At 49.5% G+C, this 26,276-nt stretch overlaps 1 protein-coding gene across 1 annotated transcript in view; it reads right to left on the minus strand.

Annotated features, from left to right (window-relative positions):
- FCGBP (Fc fragment of IgG binding protein) overlaps positions 1-25,996 on the minus strand; it is a 73,868-nt gene extending 47,872 nt beyond the window's left edge. Inside the window, exons 1-7 of the mRNA XM_030796665.1 lie at positions 25,569-25,996; positions 25,154-25,210; positions 17,088-18,335; positions 14,366-14,715; positions 7,440-8,010; positions 4,552-5,156; positions 3,058-3,625 (exon numbers count right to left, since the gene is read on the minus strand). Coding sequence (XP_030652525.1) covers positions 3,058-3,625; positions 4,552-5,156; positions 7,440-8,010; positions 14,366-14,715; positions 17,088-18,335; positions 25,154-25,208 — 3,397 coding nt within the window. The 5' untranslated portion in view covers positions 25,209-25,210; positions 25,569-25,996. The remainder of the gene's footprint in view (positions 1-3,057; positions 3,626-4,551; positions 5,157-7,439; positions 8,011-14,365; positions 14,716-17,087; positions 18,336-25,153; positions 25,211-25,568) is intronic.
- Between the last annotated feature and the right edge of the window lie 280 nt (positions 25,997-26,276).

The following is a 26,276-nucleotide window of genomic DNA, read 5'->3' on the forward strand; positions in this document are numbered from 1 at the left end:
CTCTTACTATGTTGCCCAGCCTGGTCTCTAACTCCTAGCCTCTAGGGATCCTCCCACCTCAGCATCCTGAGTAGCTAGGATTATAAAAATTCTGAAATCTTAGTCATATATGTGTATGTTTGTGGCAGAGAAGTGTGATGGGGACCGTGACACAGGCTGCCAATGGTCACGTCTTGACTCTGGGCATGACCATGGCGCTTGCTTTGGCCAATGGGACATTGGCAACCATGATACCAAGTACAGCCTTGGAAAGTGCTTGCACACTGGGGCTTGTGTGCTCTTAGGAATCTTGAGAGCACCTTGGGAAGAAGCCTCGGCTCACCTGCTGGAAGATGAGGCCAAGTGGAGCAGAGACAAGAAGTCCCAGCTGAGGGCCCCCCAAACCAACCAGCTTGACAACTGCCAGGTGTGTAAAATCACCCTAGATTACCCGGCCTCGGCTGAGCCTCCAACAGACTGCAGAGATCAACCAAGCTGGCCCAGGCTGGGAGAACAGCTCAGCAGCCCCCAGAATCAAGAGAAAGAATAAATACTTGGCCGGGAGTGGTGGCTCACGCCTGTAATCCCAGCACTTTGGGAGGCTGAGGCGGGCAGATCACCTGAAGTCAGGAGTTCGAGACCAGCCTGGCTAACATGGTGAAACCCCCATCTCTTCTAAAAATACAAAAAATTAGCTGGGCATAGTGGCACATGCCTGTAATTCCAGCTACTTGGGAAGCTGAGACAGAAGAATCACTTGAACCCAGGAGGCGGAGGTTGCAATGAGCCGAGATCACGCCATTGCACTCCAGCCTGGGCAACAGAGTGAGACTCCATGTCAATAAATAAATAAATGAATGAAAATAAACTCTTGTTTTAATGCACTCAGCCACTAAGCCTTGGGTTGTTGGTTATGCAGCAAAAGCCAAGTGATACAGTGATTTTAACAAAAGACTTCCATGCATTCAAGTGTGTTACATTAGGTTAAATTCTAGAACTAAAAACCATTAGAAAATCAGTTCAGAAAGGCAAGGATTTGTTTTCTTATTCTCTCCCCCATTGTGTCTGGAGTGTTTAGAATACTGCCTGGAATACAGAAGGTATTTTTGAATGTTTTGAATATTTGTTGAATGAATGAATGTAAGTTGAAGGAGAAAAAGGAATGATGTATTTATCCTGTATTTTTCAGTGGACAATGATGTGTACCACTATGTGCTATGTATCTGTTGAATACATTTAAAAGAGGAGCATAAGTCAAGTAATAGTTTCATTTTGAAATATCAATATTATGTTGATAATTGTGGAAACTAAATGATGAATATATGCTGGCTCACTATCCTAGTTTACTTTGGGTATGTTTAAAATTTTCCCTAATAAAAAGGTTCCTAAGGCCATGTGCAGTGGCTCACGCCTGTAATTCTAACACTTTGGGAGACCGAGCTGGGTGGATCACTTGAGGTCAGGAGTTCGAAACCAGCCTGGCCAACATGGTGAAACCCCGTCTCTACTAAAAATACCAAAAAAATTAGCCAAGCATGGTGGCGGGCGTCTGTAGTCCCAGCTACTTGGGAGGCTGAGGCAGAATTTGAACCCAGGAGGAGGAGGTTGCAGTGAGCTGAGATTGTGCCACTGCACTCCAGCCTGGGTGACAGAGTGAGACTCCATCTCAAAAAAAAAAAGAAAGGTTCTTAAAAGTCAGAAGTTGCCATTTGTTAGAAATTATACGTTTTATGATTATTTCAGGTGAAAAACTAGACATGAATGCTTCTATTAATTCCAAAATTCAAAAACTTTAGAAGTCAGAATAGTGGTTACCTCTTGGGGTTGGGAACCTGGATTTTTTTTTTTTTCTTGAATTTGGGACAGTTCACACAGATTTGTTCTCTTGGTGAAAACTGATCAAGCTGTTAGCTTATGATAGGTACATATTTTTAAATATCTGTATTATATTTCAATAATAAATTTTTAAAATTAAAAATCAGGTGAGAGGAAACTGGTATGATGGCTCCACCTGTAATCCTAGTATTTTGAGAGGCCGAGGCAGGAGGATTGCTTGAGCCCAGGAGCTCAAGACCAGCCTGGACAAAATATCAAAACTCTGTCTCTAAAAAAATATTTTAAAAATTAGCTGGGGATGGTGGTGCAAGCCTGCCGTTTCAGCTACTCAGGAGGCTGAGGCAGGAGAATCACTTGAGCCCAGGAGTTTCAGGCTGCAGTAAGCTATGATTGCACCATTGCACTCCAGCCTAGGCAACAGAGCAAGACCCCATCTTAAAAAAAAATCAGGTGAGAGGATGCATGGCTCTTCAAACTTCTTTCATAGGCAAGCAAAGGTGTTGGAAAACCATTCATGCACCCACCTCTGAAACAAGGCTCTCAAACTGACTGCCCAAGGGGTCAGGCAGATGTAAATAAGTGAGGTAGGATCGATGGGGACCAAAAAGAACCAGAGAGGGGATGAGACTCCTAATGACAATACTGTTGCTCATATCTCAATGACAGCTCTTACGTGGGAATCAGACCCTGGGCCACCAGGTGTACTCAGTCATTTTACAAATACCAACTGCCGCTGGGCACGGTGGCTCATGCCTGTAATCCAGCACTTTGGGAGGCTGAGGTGGGCGGATCACGTGGTCAGGAAATCGAGACCATCTTGGCCAACGTGGTGAAACCCCATCTCTACTAAAAATACAAAACTTAGCTGGGCGTGGTGGCACATGCCTGTAATCCCAGCTACTCTGGAGGCTGAGGCAGGAGAACAGCTTGAACCGGAGAGTCAGAGGTTGCAGTGAGCCGAGATCGCACCACTGCACTCCAGCCTGGTGACAGAGCAAGACTCCATCTAAAAAAAAAAAATACCAACTGCATGCCCACCATCTGTGATTTTCTAGCTGTCATGATCCCAGGTGTGTAACTGAACCTTTCTGAACCTCAATTTCTTCATCTGATAAATGGGTATAACCACAATCCCTACCTCATAGGGCTATTATAAGGATTAAATGAATTAATGATATGTATACATTAACGGAATATATATATATAAGGCTGAGTCCCCCAGTTGCCACTTCCGGTACTCACGGCAAAGTTCTTTACTCCTCCAGGGGTGCACTGTGGCTCCAGCAGCCTGGCATGCAGCAGCGTAGGTGGCCAGTGCGTCACACAGTGGCCCAGACTGGCCTGGCAGCAGGCAGCGGTCATAGACACAGTCGCGCATGGCACCCTGGGGGTCCAGCTTGCTGTGGCACTCCCGGAAGGGCCCCTTGGGGTCGGCAAGGATTCCACACTCATTCTTGCTCTGCAGCTGCTGGGCCACCAGGGAGTCCAGCTTGGGACAGTCACCCGGTTCAGTTGCTCCACAGCCGGGCCTCGTCTCTTCTTGCCAGCTGTTCCCAAAGGCCAGTGCATTGGCAGCTTGACCCCCGCCCCGCAGAGCCAGGTCGTCAGCTGGGTCCCCATTGAAGTTCCCACAGAGTCCACACAGGGCCTCAGCATAGCTGCTGGGCACCTTGGCAGTCACTCGTGCATTCCAGTCATAGGTGACGGTCAGGCCAAAGTCCGTGCGCACGACGGCGTCCCTGCCCTGGCGGAACACCTGCACCTGCCCATCTGCTGCTTGGAAGGGCAGGTACTGAAGGACGTCATCCACCTGGGTGGAGATGCAAGAGGGCCACCTGGTCAGGGTATTCACAGCTCTGTGGCCCACCCTTCAATTCACTCACCTCCAGCTACCCTGACCTCCTTGCTATTCTCTTGGACATAGTACGCTCAGTCCCACCTCAAGGCCTTTGCGCTTGCTGTTCCCTCTGCCTGGCTCACCATTCACCCGTCTTCATTCCTAAAGCACCAGCTTAAATCCAAATGCCTCACCCACGGCCTTCAAAACCTACATGATCTGTCCATCTCCCCACTACCTCCCTCGCCTCACCTCTTCTCACTGTCCCTCTCACTCAAGCTGCTGCAACCATACTAGCTTCCTTTTTTTTTTTTTTTTGACAGGGTCTCACTCTGTTGCCCAGGCTGGAGTGCAGCGGCGCAGTCTTGGCTCACTACAACCTCTGCCTCCTGGGTTCAAGCGATTCTCCCTCAGCCTCCCTAGTAGCTGGGATTACAGGTGTGAGCCACTGCACCTGGCTAATTTTTTTTTCTATTTTTAGTAGAGAGGGGGTTTCACCATGTTGGCCAGGATGGTCTCAAACCTCAGATGATCTACCCACCTCGGCCTCCCAAAATGCTGGGATTACAGGCATGAGCCACGGCGCCCAGCCACTAGCTTCCTTTTTAAAATAGAGACGCGGGTCTCACTCTGTCACCCAGGCCAGAGTGGAGTGGCACGATCATAGCTCACTTCCTAGCACTTCGGGAAGCTGAGGCGGGAGGGTCACTTGAGCCCAGGAGCTGGAGACCGGCCTGGGCAACTTAGTGCGACTCCGTTCTCCACAAAAAGGAAAAAGGAAAACGAAAAAAATAAAATCTTCTAACAGGCCTCCCCCACCCCCAGGCCCACCCAGAATTCCAAGTCTTCAGAGGGTATTTCCTGCCCCGTCACCCAGCCCTGGGCGCCACATCGCTCACCAGAACTTGCCCGGGGTACTCCCGGCGCACGGCCACCTTCACCCCGCGGGCCTCCACCCGCACGGCGCGCGTGTAGCTCACAGTCTGGCTGCCCCGATGCTCGTTTTCCACCAGCACCCGGAAGGCGGGCAGCGCTGCGTTCTGGCCGCATGAGCCGACCAGCAGGTACGTGCAGGTGCCCATGAAGTCGAAGCGCCGGCCGTCCAAGCTCACATAGTGTGGGTCCCCGGACCCCTGGCAGGTCCCGAAGCGATCGGGGTAGCAGCCTAGGAGGCCGTTCTGGACGCTGCAGCGCTCACCCGCCGGGCAGCCCTGCGTGTCGCGGCAGGTCACCTGATGGGTGGCGCCGTTGCAGGTGCAGCGGGTTTGGCACAACTCGTCCGCCCACACCTCCTGGCCCGGAGCGAGCTGGAGACCCTGGAAGGTGCAGCCGCACGACGAGGCCGGCACGCAGGCGCCGCCGCTGGCCACGAAGCCTGGGAGGCACACGCAGCCCTCCACGCAGGGGCGCCCGGAGCAGTTGGACGGCGCCGCAGCCCCGTTGCAGGAGGCCGGGCAAGCAGGGCCGCAGAGCTCATAGCGGCTGTTGGCTGGGCAGGACAGGGCTGCGGGGAGATCAGAGAGGGTGGATCAGGCCCGCATAGCAGGAGCTGTCAAAGGGCGCCCTGTCGGGGACAACGCCCAGGAATTCCCTCCCCAAACCCTGCTTCTCTCTCAGAGCTCGCCATCTCAGATAATGGCACTGCCATCCTTCTGGGTGCTCCTGCGCCACACCCCAGCGATGCAGTTAATCTCCACCCCGCCAACCCCCTAACGCTCACTGGACAACCAATCTGTCAGCAAGTCCTGTGAGCTCCATATTCAAAATCTACCCAGATTGGCCCGGAGTGGTGGTGCAGGCCTGTAATCCGAGCTACTCAGGAGGCTGAGGCAGGAGAACTGCTTGAACCCGGAAGGCAGAGGTTGCAGTGAGCGGAGAGGGCACCACTGCACTCCAGCCTGGGCGCAGAGCAAGACTTTGTCTCACACACACACAAAAATCCACCCAGTTACAGAATCTGCCTCTGGTCCTATCCACTGCAGCAGCCTCCTGCCTGGGCTCCCTCCTGCCCCCACAGCCTGTTCCTCACACCAGCCCGAGGAATCTGGGAACGTCTGGGTCAGATCAGGTCCCTCCCCATCTCAGAGCACTCCTGTGGCTTCCTCTCACTCAGGGTAAATGCCAGAGTCCTCCCCATGCCCCAGGAGGCCCTGTACCATCTGTTCCTCTCACCTCTCAGCCCTCACCTCTTCTCCCTCTCCCTCGGGCTCACTGTGCCCCAGCCCCAGCTGCCTCCTCCTCCTGGGTCCTCACGCTCCTACCTCAGGGCCTTTGCATTGGCTGTTCCCTCTGCCTTCCCTTTCCGCAGAAAGCCCACTGGGGCCCAGGTGGCCTGGGTTCAAATCCCAGATCTCTTCTTCTCGGCCACCGACTCCAATCTCCCCGTGCCTCAGTTTCCCCATCAGTAAGATGGGGTAATGTAGTCGAGACCTCACAGGGTTGTTGTGGGGATTAAATGAGTTGATCTATGGGGAAACATTCTGTGGACATCACTGTTAGTTAGTACTTAGCTGACTCCATTGCCTGACCCTGGTCTCAGCTCCAATGTTACCTGCCCAGAAAGGCCTTCCCTGATCACCCTCTTCACGAGCCTCACAGTCACTGTCATTGAATGAAGTGGTTTCTTTGCCTCTCTGAAGATACTTCCTAGTTCATCTGCTCACTGTCTGTGTCCCTCCCCTCCTGCTAAGAGATAAGTTCTACGGGAGTGGGGACCTGATCTGTCTCAATCACTGCTGAGTCCCCAGCACCAAGGACAGGGCCTGGTGCACAGCAGGTACTCAGGAAATACTGCAGAAATGAATGGGAGAATAAATGAACTCTCTGATTCCTATTTTGTGCCAGGCATGGGGTTGGGGGGGGGTGCTTACTGGGCAGTGGGGACACAGCACTGGCCAAGACAAACACCTAGTGGCCTCTATGTCTGCCCCGTACTTACTCCCCTCCCTCTGGGCCTGGGCCTGGATGCCACTTCCTCCCTCCCACCTGTCCTTTCTGCCTCTGGGACATGTCTCTAGGAGCCTCACTCACAAGGGCAGGAACAGATTTATGCTGGTCCTCACTGTGTCTTCAATATCATTAGCATGCACAGGGGGCAGGCAGGGGTTCAAGGAATGCTTGTGGAATGAATGAGTGAATGATTAAGCAGACGGACACCTGGCTAAAGAGCCTGGACTTTATCTAGAGGGCAACGGGAGTCATGGGAGGGCTATAGGCAAAGCAAGAGATGTCACGTCTCTGTGTTGGGATTCTGCAGACAAGAATTCCCGTTCTGCCAAGCCTTTGAGCATGCTGTTCTCTGGGCCTGCAACTCACTTCCTCCTCTTTCTCTTGGCAACTTCCAGCCCCTCTTATGGGTTTCAAATTGGACATCCCTTTTTCTAGAAAACCCTCCCTGACCACCCCTGCTCCCCAGGCGGGGCCGGAAACCTCCTCTGATTTCCCATAGCCCCACTGACTTCCTCCATCCTGGCCCCGACCCCTCTGCCTGTGTTCCCCGCAATCCCAGCCCTGACTCATCTGCCTGTCTCTCTCCCATCCTGGCCCCAACCCCTCCGAGTGGGCCTCCCCATCCTGCCTGGACCCTTCTAGACTGTCAATGTCTAGTGAAACGTCTCTCCAACCTTAGGCTCTTTGTGGACAGAGCTGGCTGTCTTGGCCATCACTAGGCCCCTGGCATTGCCCAGCACCAGGCTGAACCACAATAACTTCTCAGATATTGAGCAGATGCTAGGGATCTCCTGCCCCTCACTGTATGCTCCCAGCCCCCACCCAGGGCATCACTCACGGCAGTTGGCTGGTGATCTCCAGTCCCCAACCGAGATGCCAAGCTCCAGACAGGCCTGGGCATAGGCGCTGAGGCCACGGCACAGGCTGAGCCGTTCCCCACCGACCACACACAGGTCATATACACACTGCTCCAGGAAGGGCCTGGGGTCCAGGGTGTCATGGCAGACAGCGAAGGGGCCATCGAGCTTGGTCAGCAAGCCACAGAGTCGGTCGCCCTCATAGTGTTGGGCCTGGCCCGGGGTGCAGGCGGGACAGTTGTTCTGGCAGCCGTCCTCACACAGGTAGTCCCCATCATCCAGCTTCCAGCTACTTGCGAACTCCACGGCGTCAGGAGCCAGAGCCCCGTCAGGCATGAGGAAATCGTCTGCTGGGTCACCATTATAGTTGCCACACAGCCCGCACACCTGGTCTTGGAAGCGTGCGGGCAGGCTGAGTGCCAGCTGGCAGTCCCAGTCATAAGTGACCACCAGCCCAAAGACCAGCTCCACCACGGCCCGTGGTCCGCTCTGGTACACACGCAGGCGACCCTCACTCAGGGAGACTGGCAGGCGCGAGCGCTGGTTGTCAACCTGCAGAGCGGGTGAAGAGAGGTGGTCAGGCCCCTGTGCCATCTGGCCTCCAGCCCTCATCTCTGGGCCTCCCACCTGCTCCCCTGCTCTGGCTGCATTGGGACTCATTATTTCTGCTACTGCCACCATCAGAGACCTTGCCCCTTGCAGTACCTGTGGCCTGAAATGTTCTTTCTGCAGACGCGCATGTGACTCACTCCCGTACCTCCTATAAAATATTTGCTCAGCGAGGTGCCCCTCTGCCTGGTCACTGCACCATCTGGGAAGTGAGGAGCGCCTCTGCCTGGCCGTCCCACCATCTGGGAAGTGAGGAGGGCCTCTGCCCAGCCGCCCTACCGTCTGGGAAGTGAGTAGCGCCTCTGCCCGGCTGCTGTGTGACCCTCCAAGTGTGAAGTGACAGCCTTGTGTGTGGTCTTTCTGCCCTCCCCAAGTTTGCATTTTCGACATTAAAGTCTACTTTTTAATTAAAAGTTTTAAATTGGAGAATATAGAAAAAGAGTATTTGCTCAAATGTCACTGACTCAAGCCTTCCCTGACCGCCCTATTTTATGATTTTATTTTATGGTTTGTTTGTTTTGTTTTGTTTTGTTTTATAGAGATAAAGTCTTGCTATGTTGCCCAGGCTGATCTCAACTCTTGGCCTCAAGCAATCCTCCTGCCTCAGCCTTCCAAAGTGCTGGAATTACAGGCATGACTCATGGGACCCAGCCTATACCCCTTTTTAAATGGCAGCGTTGGGCCGGGCGCAGTGGCTCACGCCTGTAATCCCAGTACTTTGGAAGGCGGAGTTGGGTGGATCACTTGATGTCAGGAGTTCGAGACCAGCCTGGTCAACATGGTGAAACCCTGTCTCTACTAAACATATAAAAATTAGCTGGGTGTGGTGAGGCACGCCTGTAATCCCAGCTACTCAGGTGGCTGGGGCAGGAGAATTGCTTTAACCCAGGAGGTGGAGGCTGCAGTGAGCCAAGATGGTGCCAGAGTGAGACTCTGTCTTAAAAAAAAAAAAAAAGGCAGCCTCTCCCTACTCCATATCCTCCTTCCCTGCTTTCCTTTTTTTTCTATAGCATCTGGCCTTCTGAAATATAATTCACAAATTGACCATGTTTATCATCTGTCTTACTCTATCAGAATGGCAGCTCCACAAAGACAAGGGTTTGGGTCTGCTTTGATCACTGCTTTATCCCCAGTGCATAGAACAGGGCCTGGTAGAATCCCAGGCACTCACCAAGTGAAATGAGTCACTGCTGCATTTAATAAACATTCACTGGGCACTCATTCTGTGCCTGGCCTTGGGCTGGGAGATCCTGGGAATACGAAGGTGGTGGAGACAGCCCCAGGCCCTACCCTCATGTGGCTCCCAGTCCACTGGGAGAAACAGACACATCACCAGACAGTGAGAGCTCAGAGGGGTCAGGGCAGAGATGCGAGAAGCACAGGCAGAAAAGTCAAGGCCAGGATCAGAAAGGCCCAGGAGGAGGGGTCAAGGATGGGATAGGGGAGGTACAGGCTGAGGGCTCAGAGCTGGGATAGTGGGGAGATAGGAGGCTGTGAAAACCTAGAAAAATGGCCAGATCTAACCTTGCTGGTCAGGGAAGGCTTCCCAGAGGAAAGAATAGTTGTGCTGAGCCTTGAAGGACCAGTAAGAGAGAGAGAGCCAGGAAAATCGGGAGGGAGTAGGATATTCCCATTCAAATGTCCTAAGTGGACAGAGATCCTGGCCAGTCCATCTGGCTTGGTGTTATGGACTCAATATCTGTGTCTCCTGCAAAGCCCACATGTTGAAATCTTAACACCCAACATGATGGTATTAAGAGTGGGGGGAGGCCTTTGGGAGGTGATTAGGTCCTGAGGGTGGCACCCTCATGAATGGGATTAGTGCCCTTACGACAGAGGCCTCAGAGAGCTCTCGGGTCTGCTTTCCACTGTGTGAGGATACAAGGAGAAGTAGGCCATCTGCAACCTGGAAGAGCACCCTCAGCTGAACCTGGCAGTGCTGGTAACCTCATCTTGGACTTCCAGCCTCCAGAACAGAGAGACAAGGTTGTGTTGTTTATAAGCCTCCCAGGCTCTGGTGTTATAGAAGCCTGAAGTCTGACTAAGAACCAGGAGATAAGAACTATGTCTCTCTGTGCCCGGGGGCATCATTTTTTTTTTTTTTTTGAGATAGAATCTTGCTCTGTCACCAAGGCTGGGCTGCAGTGGCACGATCTCGGTTCACTGCAACCTCTGCCTCCCAGGTTCAAGTGATTCTCCCACCTGGGATGAAAGGCACGTGCCACCACGCCCAGCTAATTTTTGTATTTTTAGTAGAGATAGGGTTTCGCCATGTTGGCCAGACTGGTCTTGAACTCCTGATCTCAAATGATCTGCCCACCCCTGTTCAGCCTCCCAAAGTGCTGGGATTACAGGCATGAGCCACCGTGCCCAGCTTCTTTTTTTTTTAATTAATAAAAAAAATTTTTTAAATTAGAGATGGGGTCTCACTATGTTGTTCAGGCTGGTCTGGAGCTCCTGGCTCAAGCAAGCCTCCCACCTCGGCCTCCCAAAGTGCTGGGATTATAGGTGTGAGCCCACCACACCCAGCCTGGGCATCTCTTTCTTACTCTTTCCTTACACATTCTCTGAGCTGTGCCAGAGCTGAGACTCGAAGTGGAGAAAGTCTTAGCCAAGAGGATGGAATATGAAAAAAGGAGCAACAGGAGAGAGGACAGCATGAGCAATGGCCCAGAAGGAAGACAGAGCATTCACTCATTCCGGCTCCCAGCAAAGCTTCTGTGAGTCCCACTGCGTGGCCTGCCCTGTGCCAGCTGGTGCTTTAGACGCTGCAGTGATGGAGACAGGCCATGGCCCCATGCTCAGAGCTCTCAGTCCAGGATGGCTGCTCAAATCTGTCTCTCCCCTAAGTCCAGTGATCTCCATTTTAATTTTTCTATTTTTTTATTTACGTATTTTTTGGAGACAGTTTTGCTCTGTCGCCCAGTCTGCAGTGTCGTAGCAGCATCATAGCTCACTGCAGCCTCAACCTCCTGGGCTCAAGCCATCTTCCTGCCTCAGCCTCCCAAGTAGCTGGGACCATAGGCAGGCGCCACCACACCAGCTATTTTTTTTTTTTTTTTGGTAGAGATAGGGTCTCCCTATGTTGCCCGGGCTGGTCTCAAATTTCTGGGCTCAAGTAATCTTCCAGCCTCAGCCTCCCAAAGTACTGGGATCACAGGTGTAAGCTACCATGCCTGGCCAATCTCCATTTTTAAATGACACAAATAATATTAGTTCATTACAGAAAACAGAAAATGCACATGAGCAAAAATGAGAAAAAATCACCCTGTAGGCACACACATACAAATGTATAAATCCTGTTGAGTTTTTTCCTACCTTTAGATATATTTACACTTAGAAAGAAAAGACCATGCTGAAGTCACTATTTCATTAACTCCTCTCCTAACAATGTCTTGTGAGTATCCTACTACGATTCTGACAGTAGCTCTACACCTTTGTCAAGTCACTGACCTCTGTGAGGACCTGACAAAAAAAAAAGTAAGGCCGGGTGCGGTGGCTCATGCCTTTAATCCCAACACTTTGGGAGGCCGACGTGGGCGGATCACAAGGTCAGGAGATCAAGACCATCCTGGCTAACACAATGAAACCCCAGCTCTACTAAAAATACAAAAAATTAGCTGGGTGTGGTGGCGTGTGCCTGTAGTCCCAGCTACTTGGGAGGCTGAGGCAGGAGAATCGCTTGAACCCAGGAGGCGGAGGTTGCACTGAGCCGAGATCATGCCACTGCACTCCAGCCTGGGCAACAGAGCGAGACTCTTGTCTCAAAAAAATATATAATAAAAAGTAGTTTTTCAGAGAGAGGTATAAAATTCTGTATATAATTTCAAGGGATATGAAGTCTGCCTGAATTTGCGCTCAACCCCTCCAGGGCTGAAGAACACCTACTTTCACCAACTGATTATTAATCGCAGAGATCTACCTGCACGCTCACAAAATCAGGGAGGTACAAGAATATTTATTGCAGGTCAGATACAGGGGCTGACGCCTCTAATCCCAGAACTTTGGGAGGCCAAGGTGGGAGGATCACTTGAGACCAGGAGTTCGAGACTAGCCTGGGCAACATAGCGAGACCTTATCGCTACTAAAAATAAAAATACTTAGCCCAGTATAGTGGCATGAGACTGTAGTCCCAGCTACTTGGAAGGCCAAGGCTGGAGGATTGCTTGAGCCCAGGAGTTTGAGGTTGAAGTGAGCTATAATCACACCACTGCACTTCAGCCTGGGCAACAGGGCAAGACCTTGTCTCAAAAAAAAAAAAAAAGTCAAAAAAATATTCATTGCAGTATTGTTTGTAATAGTGAACAATGTGTCCATCCATAGGGGACTGGTTGAATGAACTATGGTGTTCATATCCATATAAAGAATTGTGCAGATGTTAAAAAAAAATAGAGGCTCCCTCTGCATTGATAGAGAAACTGTTCCAGAATGTACTGTTAAGTGCAAAAAGCACAAAGTAGAGAACACAACATATATATATACATATATATGTATATATGTGTGTGTATATATGTATATATGTACAAAAGTATATACTCCTCTCTCTCTCTCTCTCTCTATATATATATATATATATATTTTTTTTTTTTTTTTTTTTGAGACAGAGTCTCACTCTGTCACCCAGGCTGGAGTGCAGTGGTGCAATCTTGGCTCACTACAACCTCCGCCTCCTAGATTCAAGCGATTCTCCTGCCTTAGCCTCCCGAGTAGCTGGAATTACAGGCATGCACCACCACGCCCAGCTAATTTTTGTACTCTTACTAGAGATGGGGTTTCGCCATGTTGGCCAGGCTGGTCTCTAACTCCCGACCTCAAGTGATCCACCTGCCTAGGCCTCCCAAAGTGCTGGGATTATAGGCATGAGCCACTGGGCCCGGTCCTGAAGTTATTGAACAGGCAAAACTAATCTATGCTGGAAGAAAAAAAAATCAGAACTGTGATCATTTCCAGGACTGTTTGGTAAGGCACATGAAGGAATTTTCCCAGGTAAAAAAAAATTCTGTATCTTAATGGGCAATTTGGTTACACATTTGCCAAAGGTGAATTATACAGTTAAGATTTATGATTTTTGTTATATATAAATTTCACCTCCAAAATCAGCCAAAAGAAGTGTGAAAATATTGTATTCTAGTTAATGACGTGGTGAAGTCTTCTGGGTGATATGTACTCATGTTTGGAACTTTGAAGTGCATAAAAAATAAGAGAGATTGTGGAATGGACAGAGTGATGAACCGATGGATCAGTGTGTGATCAATCAAGAAGAGTACAGTGTTTAGAATCTAGATGATTGGCACCTGTAATCTCAGCACTTTGGGAGGCTGAGGCAGGCTGATCAGTTGAGGCCAGGAGTTCCAGACCAGCCTGGCCAACATAGTGAAACCTCTCTCTACAAAAATACAAAAATCAGCCAGACATGGTGGCACATGCCTGTCATCCCAGCTACTCAGGAGGCTGAGGCAGGAGAATCGCTTGAACCTGATCCTGCGGCTGCACACTCCATTCTGGGTGACAGAGTGAGACTCTGTCTCAAAAAAAAAAAAAAGAAAGAAAGAAAGAAAGAAAGAAAGAAAGAAAAAAGAAAGAAAAATCTAGGCGATTGGCATATGAGCATTCACTGTATAAGAATTTCAACTTTGGACATTTTAACTTTTTCATAACAACATGGTGAGAAAAAAGGAAGTAATTGCTCTAGACTGCTGTTATTCGTATGAACTGAGTAGAAATGCATTTACCAGAGTCAGGACAGCTGAGGGATTAAGAACAGGGACTCCAGAGCCAGCATGCCTGTGCCCTTAGCTCCACCTCTTACTAGCTCTGAGCCCTGGGGAAGTCACTAGCCTATCTCAACCTCAGTTTCCCAATCTGAACATGTTCATAATAATAATGCCTCCTGCACAGAGTTTGTGAGCGTTAAATTCATTAAGATGAGAAAAGTGCTAAGAAACATATCTGGTGCATAGCAGGTGCTCATTAAATTTAGTTATTTGGTCAACGTAAATCCCCCATTGCTGGATAACTGTTTGTTTGTTTGTTTTTGTTTTATGCTATTATAAACCATGTTGGCATTTCCCCTCCCCCCCAGTCTCTGTCTCTGAATATCCTTTAAATTTCTAGACGTGGGATGGCTGGAGGGCAGGGTTCTAAGATCCTGCTACTGATTTTCAAATCTGCCTCCCCACCCTCCAACCCCATGGCCCACCTCTCTGCACCCCGGTTTGAGTTCGGCCATTGGGCTTTGCCTCCGCCTTCGGACCCGCAGCTCATGGATGTTAACGCCCCGAAGCCTCCAGGTACTCACCAGGACGAAGCCAACTTCCCCGCGGGTCAGCGACACGGAGTGGCTGTAGGCGCGCACAGTGACGAGACCCACGTAGGAGACGCGGCGGCTGCCCCGGTGCTCGTTCTTGGCCTCCACGCTGAAGGCGGGCAGGGTTTCGTCCTCGCTGCACAGCTCCGCCATCGTGTACGAACATGTGCCCATCATGTCATAGCGACGGCCGTCGAAGGTGGTGTAATGGGGGTCGCCCTGGGCGCGGCAGACCGCGGTGGACTCCGCCACACACTCGGCCTTCCCGCCTACCACCTGGCAGCGCTGCCCGGCTGCGCACTGCACGCCTTCGCAGGAGGGCTCCACTGGGGACAGTACAGCTGGGGAGGGAAGGGAACGGTGAAAAGAGAGAAACAGAAGTGTCCACGGGGTTGTAATCCCGGCACTTTGGGAGGCCGAGGCGGGCAGATCACTTGAGGTCAGGAGTTCGAGACCAGCCTGCCCAACATAGTGAAACCCCGTCTCCATTAAAAATACAAAAATTAGCAGAGTGTGGTGGCGCATGCCTGTAATCCCAGCTACTCGGGAGGCTGAGGCAGGAGAATCGCTCGAACCCAGGAGGGGAAGGTTGCAGTGAGCTGAGATGGCACCACTGCACTCCAGCCTGCATGACAAAGCGAGACTATTTCACAATAAAAGGAAGAAGAAAGAAGAAAAGAAAAAGAAGAAGAAAGAAGAAGAGGAAGAGGAAGAAGAAAAGAAGAAAAAGAAGAAGAAAAAGAAGAAAAGAAGAAGAAGAAGAAGAAGAAGAAGAAGAAGAAGAAGAAGAGGAGGAGGAGAAGGAGGAAGAAGAGGAGGGAGGGGGGAGGAGGAGGAGTGGGGAAGAAGAAGGAAGAAGGAAGAAACTGCCTCAGGCCTCAGAGGGAGGCATCCTGGAGCCCACCTTGCCTGGGAAGCTTGAGCAATTCGCTCACAAATGCCCATTTTTGCCCATTTTTGCCCATTTTAAAGGTGGAGAAACCAAGGTCTGGAACCCCACAGGGAGAGAGTTGCTCAGGCCTCTCTGAAAGCCCCAGGTTTTCTGATTCTCCAGTTTAACACAGGGCAGCCTAGAAGAAGGGAAGATAGTAAATAAGAAAAGGCAGAAACAGTCATTAAAATGTTAATTTGTGTTTTTCTTTCCCCTTTTTCCCCTCTTCCCTACCTTCCCTCCAGGGTCAAAAAGAGCTAAGGGATTTTTTTTAAGGACAGAAAATGGAAGACAGGCTTTAGCAGGATGAAAAGGACTACGGACTCAGGCCGCCTAGGTAGGAATCCTGGCTCAACCAACTGGCTCTGAGACACTGGGCAAGTGGTCTTAAACTCCCTCTGCCTCAGTTTCCTCATTTGTAACATGGGGGGTGATAATAATACCTCCTTCGTAGGGATCTTGGTGAGGGGTGTTAGGATTAAATAAGCTAAAACTCGAGAAAGCTTTAGAACTGAACCTAGGTGTTAAATGGAGTGTTACCCATTATAATTAATCACCCACTGATCTCTCATTCTATTTCTCAAGCCCAAAGTGGCTCCTTAAAGTTGGGTGGCTTCCATGCCTTGGAGGGTAAGGGACCAGGAACGCCACAGTCTTAGCGTGGCAGGGACTACATGGGAAGAAACAGCCTTTCCTCCATCTGCCTCCCAGTCTTCAAAAGTTTTTGCAGCTGGGTGTGGTGGCTCGGGCCTGTAATTCCAGCCCTTTGAGAGGCTGAGGCAGGAGGATCGCTTGAGCTCAGGAGTTTGAGACCAGCCTGGGCAACATGGCAAGACCCTATCTCTACAAAATATAAATTAAAAATTAGCTGGGTGTGGTGGTGCATACCTACAGTCTCAGCTACTTGGGAGGCTGAGGGAGGATTGCTTTAGTCCAAGAGTTCGAGGCTACAGTGAGCTGTGATCACACCACTGCACTCCAGCCCGAGTGACAGAGTGACACCCTGTCTCTAAGACAAAAAAAGTTTTGAGGGAGAAGCAGTTATCCCCATTTTACAGATGTGGAAACTGAAGCCCAGAGAGATGAAGTCACTTATCCAAAATCACACAGTAGAGCTGGGATTTGAACCCTGGGACCCTGCACTACACTGACAGCATCTCATGGGCTGAGCCTGAGGTCACACAAACTGCCAGGTCGTATACATTAACTGTGTCAAAAACACGTTAAACACCTAGAAAGATTGCAAGATACTCCCCCTCCCCAACACGTAGTCATCTTATTATCATACATTTAGACCTCCTAAGTTTGGGTATCAACATTCCTACATGAGGTGTGGAGAGTGGCTTAGCAACTGGTGTGGCTATGTCAGTTGCTAAAATATCAAAATATTTCCAAACTGGTTGGTAAGAAGCTGCTGACCTGACTGTCCCCCGCAACCCCAAAGATCCCTCCTTCTCAGCACCCTGGCTCTCCCCTAGGGCCCTTTCCAGAACAAACCAACAGACAGGGGCTGATGCCAGCATCATGGGGGCTTCAGGACCCTGTCACAGTGCTCTGGCTGCTGTCTCTTCTGACTGGTAGTGCCCCAGCTCTCCCTGGTTGCTAAATATTTAGAATATTGTTTCTGGGAGGATGGGAGGGGCTGAGAAGACTTGAGGAAGGATGTCGCAGAGAAGGGAAGTGAGGGGAGGACAACTAGGATCCCGAAAGCCACAGAGGAGTAGGTGGGTAGAAAAGCGGTCACCAGGTGGACAGGACCAGGGGACATTTTCCATTACTCACTCCGGCCACAATCAGCTGCTGTTGCGTAGCCTATAGCCTTGGCCAGCCCGAAGGTGAGCAGCCCGAAGTTGGTGGTGGCCTCGGCCGTGTGGATCGTGTCAGCTGTGCCGAGCTCCACTTCAGCATATGAGAACTCACTGCCTGGCACAGCCTCCCAGGTGAGCTTGGCCCCCACTGCATGCCCATCTATGGTCAGCCCGCTGATAGCCTTCGTCTGTGCCACCGCCAGGGCCACGCCCTCAGAGCCTGGTACACTCTTGACCACATAGGCAGGGCAGTAGGCTGCCACATCTGGGATCAGGACCAGGTAGGGGTCATAAGTCACTTCATTCCTTATGGCACCTGTGCCAAACAGCAGGACCTGGATGCCCACATTTGCAGACAGGTAGAGTGGCCGGGATGGCCGGACCTCAAACTCTACCACATCACCTGCCTGGAGCCCACGGGAGCCAGTGATACCCCCATGGTTGTAGGTCAGCTTTGTGGCCTGGCTGGCCACAACGAAGGCCAAATCATAGCGAGCCTGAGAGGCCAGCGTGGGCACTACATAGTGGGTGCCCCAGGCAGATGTGGGTAGCAGCTGCTCGACCACATGGTTGCAGGTCGTATGTTTCTGGGCACAGCTGTGGCCAGAGAGCACAGCCACGGGGCTACTAGCTGTGACCTTTGACCCCGAGAGATCCATTGAGCTCTGTAGCTGGGCCACATTGTAGGGCTGTAGAGTCACTCTTAGGACACTGCCTGCTGGATAGAAGTTGCCATTGAATGTCACTGACCCCTTCAGCGTGACACTGACCGAGGCACCTGAGGCACCAGCCACCACGGCAAACTCCTTGACATTCCTGGCTGAGGTGCCGGGGGGTGTGAGCACAAAGTACTCGGTGCCTAGGGCCTGGATGGGTCGCAGCAGTGTCAGCTCCGCTGTGTCAGGCTTGGCATTTAGTGCCTGCACAGAGATGGCGTGGTCAGAATGGATCACCACCGCATGCTGGAAGATCTTGCTGCCTATCATCTCAGCCTTGGCACTGATGTTGACCATGACCGACTCCCCGGGCCTCACTGTGACATTCTTTGAGGTGTTGTCTGCCTGGCTGAGGATGGAGACTGAAGCGGGGCTCTCTGACAGACTGGAGATAAAGAGGCAGGGGTAGGCCTTGCTGTAGGCCAGCTGATAGTTCTGCAGGAAGGCTGTGAGGAATTCCTCCCTGCCAGTGTTCTTGAGGTCCACTGAAGCCTCCTGGGTCAATCCTGTTTGGGAAAATACAGTTGTGGGTCCACTTATCCAATCCTCCCCACTTTTGCTCTACACCCAGAAACATGTTGAAGTATTAACTTGGGCTTTTCCCCACCACCCTTCTCTTTGCTTTTTTCTGATTCATGCAGCTTTCGTCTACAAGCCTTCCTGGATTTTGTTTTTCAAAAATCTAAACACCTTAGACAGGGCTCTCAAACTCAAATGCTGATGGGGCCAGGCAAGAAATATAAATGTGTGAAACAGTCCTGGAGGGGGCGACTGTGGAACTGAAGCATTCCTACACCATCTAAAGTGGGTTGTTGCTTATGGAAATCAATCAGTGTGATACATCTTATCAACAGAATAAAGGACAAAAACTATATGATCACTTCAATTGATGTCAGAAAAGCATTTGATAAAATTTAACATGCTTTCATGGTAAAAACTCTCAAGAAAGTAGATACGGAAGGAACACACCCCAACATGATGAAAGCCATGTACAACAGACCCACAGCTGGTATCATACTGAATGGGGAAAAACTGAAAGCCTTTGCTCTAAGATCTAGAACACAGCAAGGATGTCCACTTTCACCACTATTCTTCAACATATTATTATTAGTCCTAGCTAAACCACTTAGACAATAGAAAAAAATAAAGGGCATCCAAAATGGAAAAAGAGAGGTCAAATTATCTTTGTTTGCAGATGATAAAATCTTATATTTAGAAAAACCTAAAGACAGCTGGGCTTGGTAGCTCACGCCTATAATCCCAGCACTTTAGGAGGCCAAGGTGGGTGGATCACCTGAGGTCAGGAGTTCAAAACCAGCCTGGCCAACATGGTGAAACCCAATCTCTACTAAAAAAAAAATACAAAAATTAGCTGGGTGTAGTTGCACGCACCTGTGGTCCCAGCTACTCGGGAGGCTGGGGCAAGAGAACCGCTTGAACCCAGGAGGTGGAGGTTGCAGTGAGCCAAGATCATGCCACCGCACTCCAGCCTGGATGACAGAGCAAGACTCTGTCTCAAAAAAAAAAACAACTTTGGCTGGGTGCAGTGGCTCAAGCCTGTAATCCCAGCACTTTGGGAGGCCGAGGTGGGCAGATCAAGAGGTCAAGAGATTGAGACCATCCTGGCCAACATGGTGAAAACTGTCCCTATTAAAAATACAAAAAAAAAAAAATTAGACTGGCATGGTGGCAGACACCTGTAATCCCAGCTACTCGGGAGGTTGAAGCAGGAGAATTGCTTGAACCTGGGAGGTGGAGAAGGTAGGGAGCCAAGATGGCACCATTGCACTCCAGCCTGGGCAACAAGAGCAAAACTCCATCTCAAAAAAAAAAAAAAAGAAAACCTAAAGACTCCTAAAGACTTCATCAAGAAGTTGTTAGAACTGATAAACAAATTCACTAAACTTGCAGGATACAAAATCAGCATACAAAAATCGTAGCATTTCTATATGATAACAGCAAACAATCTGAAAAAAAAAAGGAAAGTAATCCCATTTACAATAGCCACAAATAAAATAAAACACCTAGGAATAAACCAAATAAATGAAAGATCTCTACAATGAAAACTATAAAGCAGTAATGAAACAAATGGAAGAGGATACACACCAAAAAAAAATGGAAAGATATTCCATGTTCATGGATTGGAAGACACAATATTGTTAAAATGTCCATACTAGCCAAAGCAATCTACCGATTCAGTGCAATCTCTATAAAAATGCCAGTGACATTCTTCACAGAAATAGAAGACTAATCCCAAAATTTATGTGGAAACACAAAATACCCAGAATAGCCAACGCCATCCTGAGCATAAAGAACAAAACTGGAGGAATCACATTACCTGACTTCACATTATACTGCAAAACTATAGTAACCAAAACAGTGTGGTACTTGCATAAAAACAAACACATGGACCAGTGGAACAGAATATAGAACCCAGAAACAAAGCCACCTGCAGTGAATTCATTTTTGACAAAGATCCCAAGAACATACACTGCATTTACTGAAGATAAATGGTGCTGGGAAAACTGGATATCCATGTGCAGAAGAGTGAAACTAGACCCCTATCTCTCACCATATACAAAAATCAAATCAGAATGGATTAAAGACTTAAATCTAAGACCTCAGACTATGAAACTACTATAAGAAGACATTTAGGAAACTCTCCAGTTCATTGGTCTGGGCAAAAATTTATTAAGTAATACATCAAAGGCACAGGCAACCAAAGAAAAATGGACAAATGGGATCACATCAACCTAAAAAGCTTCTGCTCAGCAAAGGAAACTGAAAGGGGCTGGGCGGAGACCAAACTACACCGGTCGCCGTCAAGAGATCTTTATTGGAGGTATCGAGCGGCACCACGCAAGGAGAAGGAAGAGAAGAGAGAGAGGGCTGCTGGTGTGCTGGGTTTTATATCCCTTGGGCCTACGTGGATTGGGCTAGGGGCGGGCCCAAGGGAAGGCGGGAGATGCTTCTTTCTGATTGGCCCTTCTTTGGCGGGTTCAGACAGTGCCCGGTCAAGGAGGGGAGAAGAACCTGGAACCGGCCCCATCTTAAGGTATGGCGCCATTTTAAGGTACCCCATGTTACCTAACAGAAACAATCCACAAAGTGAAGACACAACTGACAGAATGGGAGAAAATATTTACAACCCATCTAGCTAAAGCAATTAGACAAGAGAAAGAAATAAAGGTATCCAAATTGGAAAAAAAAAAAAAAGTCAAATTATCCTTGTTTGCAGATGATATAATCTTATATTTTAAAAAAAGCCCAAAGACTCCATCAAAAAGCTATTAGAACTGATAAACAAATTCACTAAATTTGCAGGATACAAAATCAACATACAAAAATCAGTAGCATTTCTAGATGGTACTGACAAGGGATTAATAACTAGAATAAAAAAGGAGCTCAAACAACTCAATAGGAAAAAAATCAAATAATCTGATCTGTGTGTGTTTGTGTGTGTGTGTGTGTGTGTGTGTGTGTTTGAGATAGAGTCTTGCTCTGTCACCCAGGCTGGACTGCAGTGGCACGATCTCACCTCACTGCAACCTCTGCCTCCTGGGTTCAAGTGATTCTCTTGCCTCAGCCTTCCAAGTAGCTGGGATTACAGGCATGCGCCACCATGCCCGGCTAATTTTTGTATTTTTAATAGAGACAGGGTTTCACCATGCTGGCCAGGTTGGTCTCGAACTCCTGACCTCAAGTGATCTGCCTGCCTCTGCCTCCCAAAGTGCTGGGATTAGAGGCATGAGCCACCACGCCCAGATTAATCTGATTTTAAAGTGGGCAAAAGATCTGAATAGACATTTCTCAAAGAAGACATACACATGGCCAGCAGGTATATAAAAAAATGCTCAACATCACTAATCATCAGAAAAATGCAAATTAAAACCACAATGAGATATCATCTCACTCGAGTTAAAATGGCTTTCATCCTAAAGAAAGGCAATAATGAATGCTGGTGAGCATGTGGAGAAAAGGGAACCCTTTTACGCTGTTGGTAGGACTGTAAATCAGTACAATCACTATCGATAATAGTATGAAGGTTTCTCAGAAAACTAAAACTAGAACTACTGTATGATCCAGCAATTCCTTTCCTTCCAAGACAGGAAGTCAGTATATGCAAGAGACATCTGCTCTCCCATGTTTATTGCAGCACTATTCCTAATAGCCAAGATACGGAATCACCCTAAGTGTCCATCAACAGATGAGTGGATAAAGGAAATTTGGTATGTACAAACAATGGAGAATTATCCACCATAAAAAAAGAATGAGATCGCCCGGCACAGTGGCTCACACCTATAATCCCAGCACTTTGGGAGGCCAAGGCAGGTGGATCACTTGAGGTCAGGAATTCGAGAGCAGCCTGGCCAACATGGTGAAACACCGTCTCTACTAAAAATACAAAAATTAGCCAGGAGTGGTGGCATGTACCTGTAATCCCAGCTACTCGGGAGGCTGAGGCACGAGAATCGCTTGAACCTGGGAGGCGGAGGTTGCAGTGAGCCAAGATCGCGTCACTGTACTCCAGCCTGGGCAACAGAGTGAGACTCGGTCACAAAAAAAAGGAATGAGATCCTGTCATTCGCAACAACATGGATGGAACTGGAGGACATGATGTTAAGTGAAATAAGCCAGTACAGAAAGACAAATTTCACATGTTCTCACTCATATATGGGAGTTTAAAATTTTTAACTGATGAACTCATAGAATTAGAGAGTAAAATGATGGTTATGATGATTACCAGAGGCTGGAAAAGATAGTGGGGACGGGGGGATAAGTAGATATGGTTAATGGGTACAAAAATACAGTTAAACAGTTAGATAAAATGGATAAAATCTAGTATTTCGTAGCAGAACAGGATGACTATTGTTGACAATAATTTATGGCATATTTTAAAATAACTGACAGTGGAATTGGAATGTTCCTAACACAAAGAAATGACAAATGCTTGAAGTGAGGGATGCACTAGTTACCCTGATTTTATCATTACACACTGTATGCCTGTATCAAAATATCACAGGTACCCCATAAATGCAGACAACTGCTATGTACCCATAAAAATAAAAAAATTTAAAAATATATAAACTAGTAAAAAAAAATAAAGTGTGGCCAGGCGCGGTGGCTCACGCTTGTAATCCCAGCACTTTGGGAGGCCGAGGCGGGCGGATCACGAGGTCAGGAGATCGAGACCACGGTGAAACCCTGTCTCTACTAAAAATACAAAAAATTAGCCGGGCGTGGTGGCGGGCGCCTGTAGTCCCAGCTACTTGGAGAGGCTGAGGCAGGAGAATGGCGTGAACCCAGGAGGCGGAGCTTGCAGTGAGCCGAGATCGCGCCACTGCACTCCAGCCTGGGCGACAGAGCGAGACTCCGTCTCAAAAAAAAAAAAAATAAATAAAGTGGATTGTTGGTACTAGCTTTCACCTGTTATAATGAAAGAATGTGAGCTTTTTTAAATTGTAAGACCTTCCTGTTTTTCTTTTCTTTTTTTTCTTTTGAGACGGAGTCTCGCTCTGTCACCCAGGCTGGAGTGCAGTGGCGCAATCTCAGCTCACCACAACCTCCGCCTCTCAGGTTCGAGTGATTCTACTGCCTCAGCCTCCCGCGTACTGGGACTACAGGTGTGTACCACCACACACAGCTAACTTTTGTATTTTTTCTTTTTTTTCTTTTGAGATGGAGTCTCACTCTGTCACCCAGGCTAGAGTGCAGTGGCGCGATCTTGGGTCACTGCAACCTCCACCTCCCGGTTTCCATGCCCAGCTAATTTCTGTATTTTTAGTAGAGACAGGGTTTCACCATGTTGGCCAGGCTGGTCTCAAATTCCTGACCTCAGGTGATCCACCTGCCTCGGTCTCCCAAAGTGCTGGGATTACAGGCGTGAGCCACCACACCTGGCCGTTCTTTCTGCTTTTAAAGAGAAACTGGCTATCTGAATTTTCATGTGAAATCTCCAACCCACAATTGTTTTAAGCACTTTGGGGCTCAAGGTGGATATATTCTGCTGCCAGTGTATGATTTCCATCTTTTTACAAACTGGAGTGCAGTGGCTTAAACACAACACACTGCAGCCTCAACCTCCTGGGCTCAAGGCATCCTCCTGTCTCAGCTTCTGGTATAGCTGGGACCACAGGCACGCACTATGTGCCTGGCTTATTTTTTTATTTTTTTCTAGAGGCAGGGTCTCACTTTGTTGCCCAAGCTGGTCTTGAACTCCTGGGCTCAAGTGATCCTCCTGCATCAGCCTCCCGAAGTGCTGGGATTACAGACGTGACCCACTGGTTTTTGTCTTAATAGGACTTGTGGGGGCCAGGCGCGGTGGCTCTCGCCTGTAATCCCAGCACTTTGGGAGGTCAACGAGGGTGGATCACTTGAGGTCAGGAGTTCGTAAGCAGACTGACTGACATGGTGAAATTCCATCTCTACTAAAAATACAAAATTAGCCAGACATGGTGGCATGGGGCACCTGTAATCCCAGCTACTAGGGAGGCTGAGGCAGGAGAATCGCTTGAACCCGGGAGGTGGAGGTTGCAATTAGCTGAGATTGCACCATTGCACTCCAGTCCAGGCAACAAGAGTGAAACTCCATCTCAAATAATAATAATAATAATAATAATGGGACTTGGGGGTTTGTGAAAAGGAGATAAAGAGAAGAGGATTATGGAAGGGTGGATGAATTGTCTCCTAGAAACAGATGGCAGTGGGGGCTTCTGACCACCCCCAACTAGGAAGAGCGTCCCTGGAGCTGAGGAAAGAGAGAGAGGTCTAAGGAATCTTGAAGAGAGTGTGGGGGCTATGGAATGACCACCTTCCATATAAAGGGGGCCTTGAAGGATATCCCAGGGGGCCAGGGGATCAGGGACAATGGACATTTCAAAAGTAACCTAGATGGATGCTGACTGGTGATGAGAGGGCCCTCATATCCCATCCTCACCCCAGTACTTTGGCTTTATCTAAAATTTTAGTTCTGGACACATCCCTGGGAGAACTGGGGACAACACCCTCCAAGAATGACTTTCGTGAAATTTTCCATCAACTCAGCCGAATGAGGCTCAGAGTCAAAACCTTAGTTGAGTTGCAGAAAATCAAGAAAGTTCTTGCACACTTGAGTTTGGGGACTAAGGTTTTTACCTGTGCTCCCATCCAGAAAAGGGTGAGAATTGGTGAATTCTACCACATCCCTCTGCAGAGCCTAAGGGCCTCCCTCCTGTCTCAGCTAGCCTGGGGTGACATGTGGAGGAGGCACACATGGAAGGCGTGGACCCACGCAGAGCTCCCCAGATTGGAACAAGGACATGGAGAGGGTCTTGGTCTGACTTACCCCACAGGAGGGTTGCTCCAGCCCAGAGTATCCACCAGCTCCACAGGGCACCCATGGCTGCAGTAGGAAAAGAGAAAGGATCATAGAAGGCTGATCCACCACCTCTGCTGAAGACTGTCCTGGGCAGAAGGGCCCACTCTCATGACAAGGGCCACCTGGGACCATGAAGGCTGAGGTAGGGAAAGAAGTCAGGCAGATTGGGCCAGGGGGGTATGGATCCAAGGACCAGTGTGTGTGTATAGGGGAGGCTGGCTGTCCAGTTGGTCTGGAGGTGGGGTGGGGAGGGCAGAAGCCAGGGACGGGTGGAGAGTTGGCTGTCTTGTGGGTCTAGGGGTAGGATGAGAAGGCCTACAGCCAGGGGCAAGAGTAGGGGACCTGCCGTCCCACTTCCAAAGGGGACCCCAGCCCTTCTCACCTGCAGGTCCCTGGAGCTGCAGGGCCAGCCCTGTGGCAGCGCTATATAGTGGAGTTTCTGGGCCCCTCAGGCCACACCCTGGGCCACGTGCCAGGCAGATGATGCCAACTTCCTGGAGGAGGCTGCGGTACTCAGGGCCAGATGAAACGGGAAACTGTGAAGGTCTGGGAAGGAGGGACGGTGATTCTGGATGCCTGGGTTCCAAGAAGGGAGTGAGGACAGCTGGTGGCCACTCCCTGGAAGCCTTCTGGAAAGTTTGGTCCTGGAAAGGTGGGGTCCCTGAGGGAGACAGCTGGGGAGCAGGCAGCTGAGCGCCTGGATCCCTAGGTGGAGGTGGGGTGGAGTGGGGGTGTGGGCAGCAAGGGCGGGAGGTGGCATGTGGTCATATTTGCTGGTTTAGTGGCTAGATTCCTTCCTTTGGCTCCTGCCAGGAACAACAATGAGGGACCCATATCCGGGTCCTGGTTCCTCCTCAGTCCCCACAGGCTGGGGAGTCCCTAGCCACCCACATCCTGCTTCCAGACACCACTAGAGGCAGGTGTCTGGGATGGGCAGGAGTCTGAGGCTATGGAGTGGGACACAAGACCTCCACCGCAGCCCAGCGGGGCCTCTGCGGTTTCTCATCTGCAAAACGGGAACACCAAAACCAGCCTCTCTGGGCATCTTTACGTCCCAGAGATGTAAAGAAATTCTCAACGACTGTAGAGC

This window comes from Nomascus leucogenys, chromosome 17 (assembly GCF_006542625.1).
Source record: "Nomascus leucogenys isolate Asia chromosome 17, Asia_NLE_v1, whole genome shotgun sequence".
NCBI lineage: Eukaryota > Metazoa > Chordata > Mammalia > Primates > Hylobatidae > Nomascus > Nomascus leucogenys.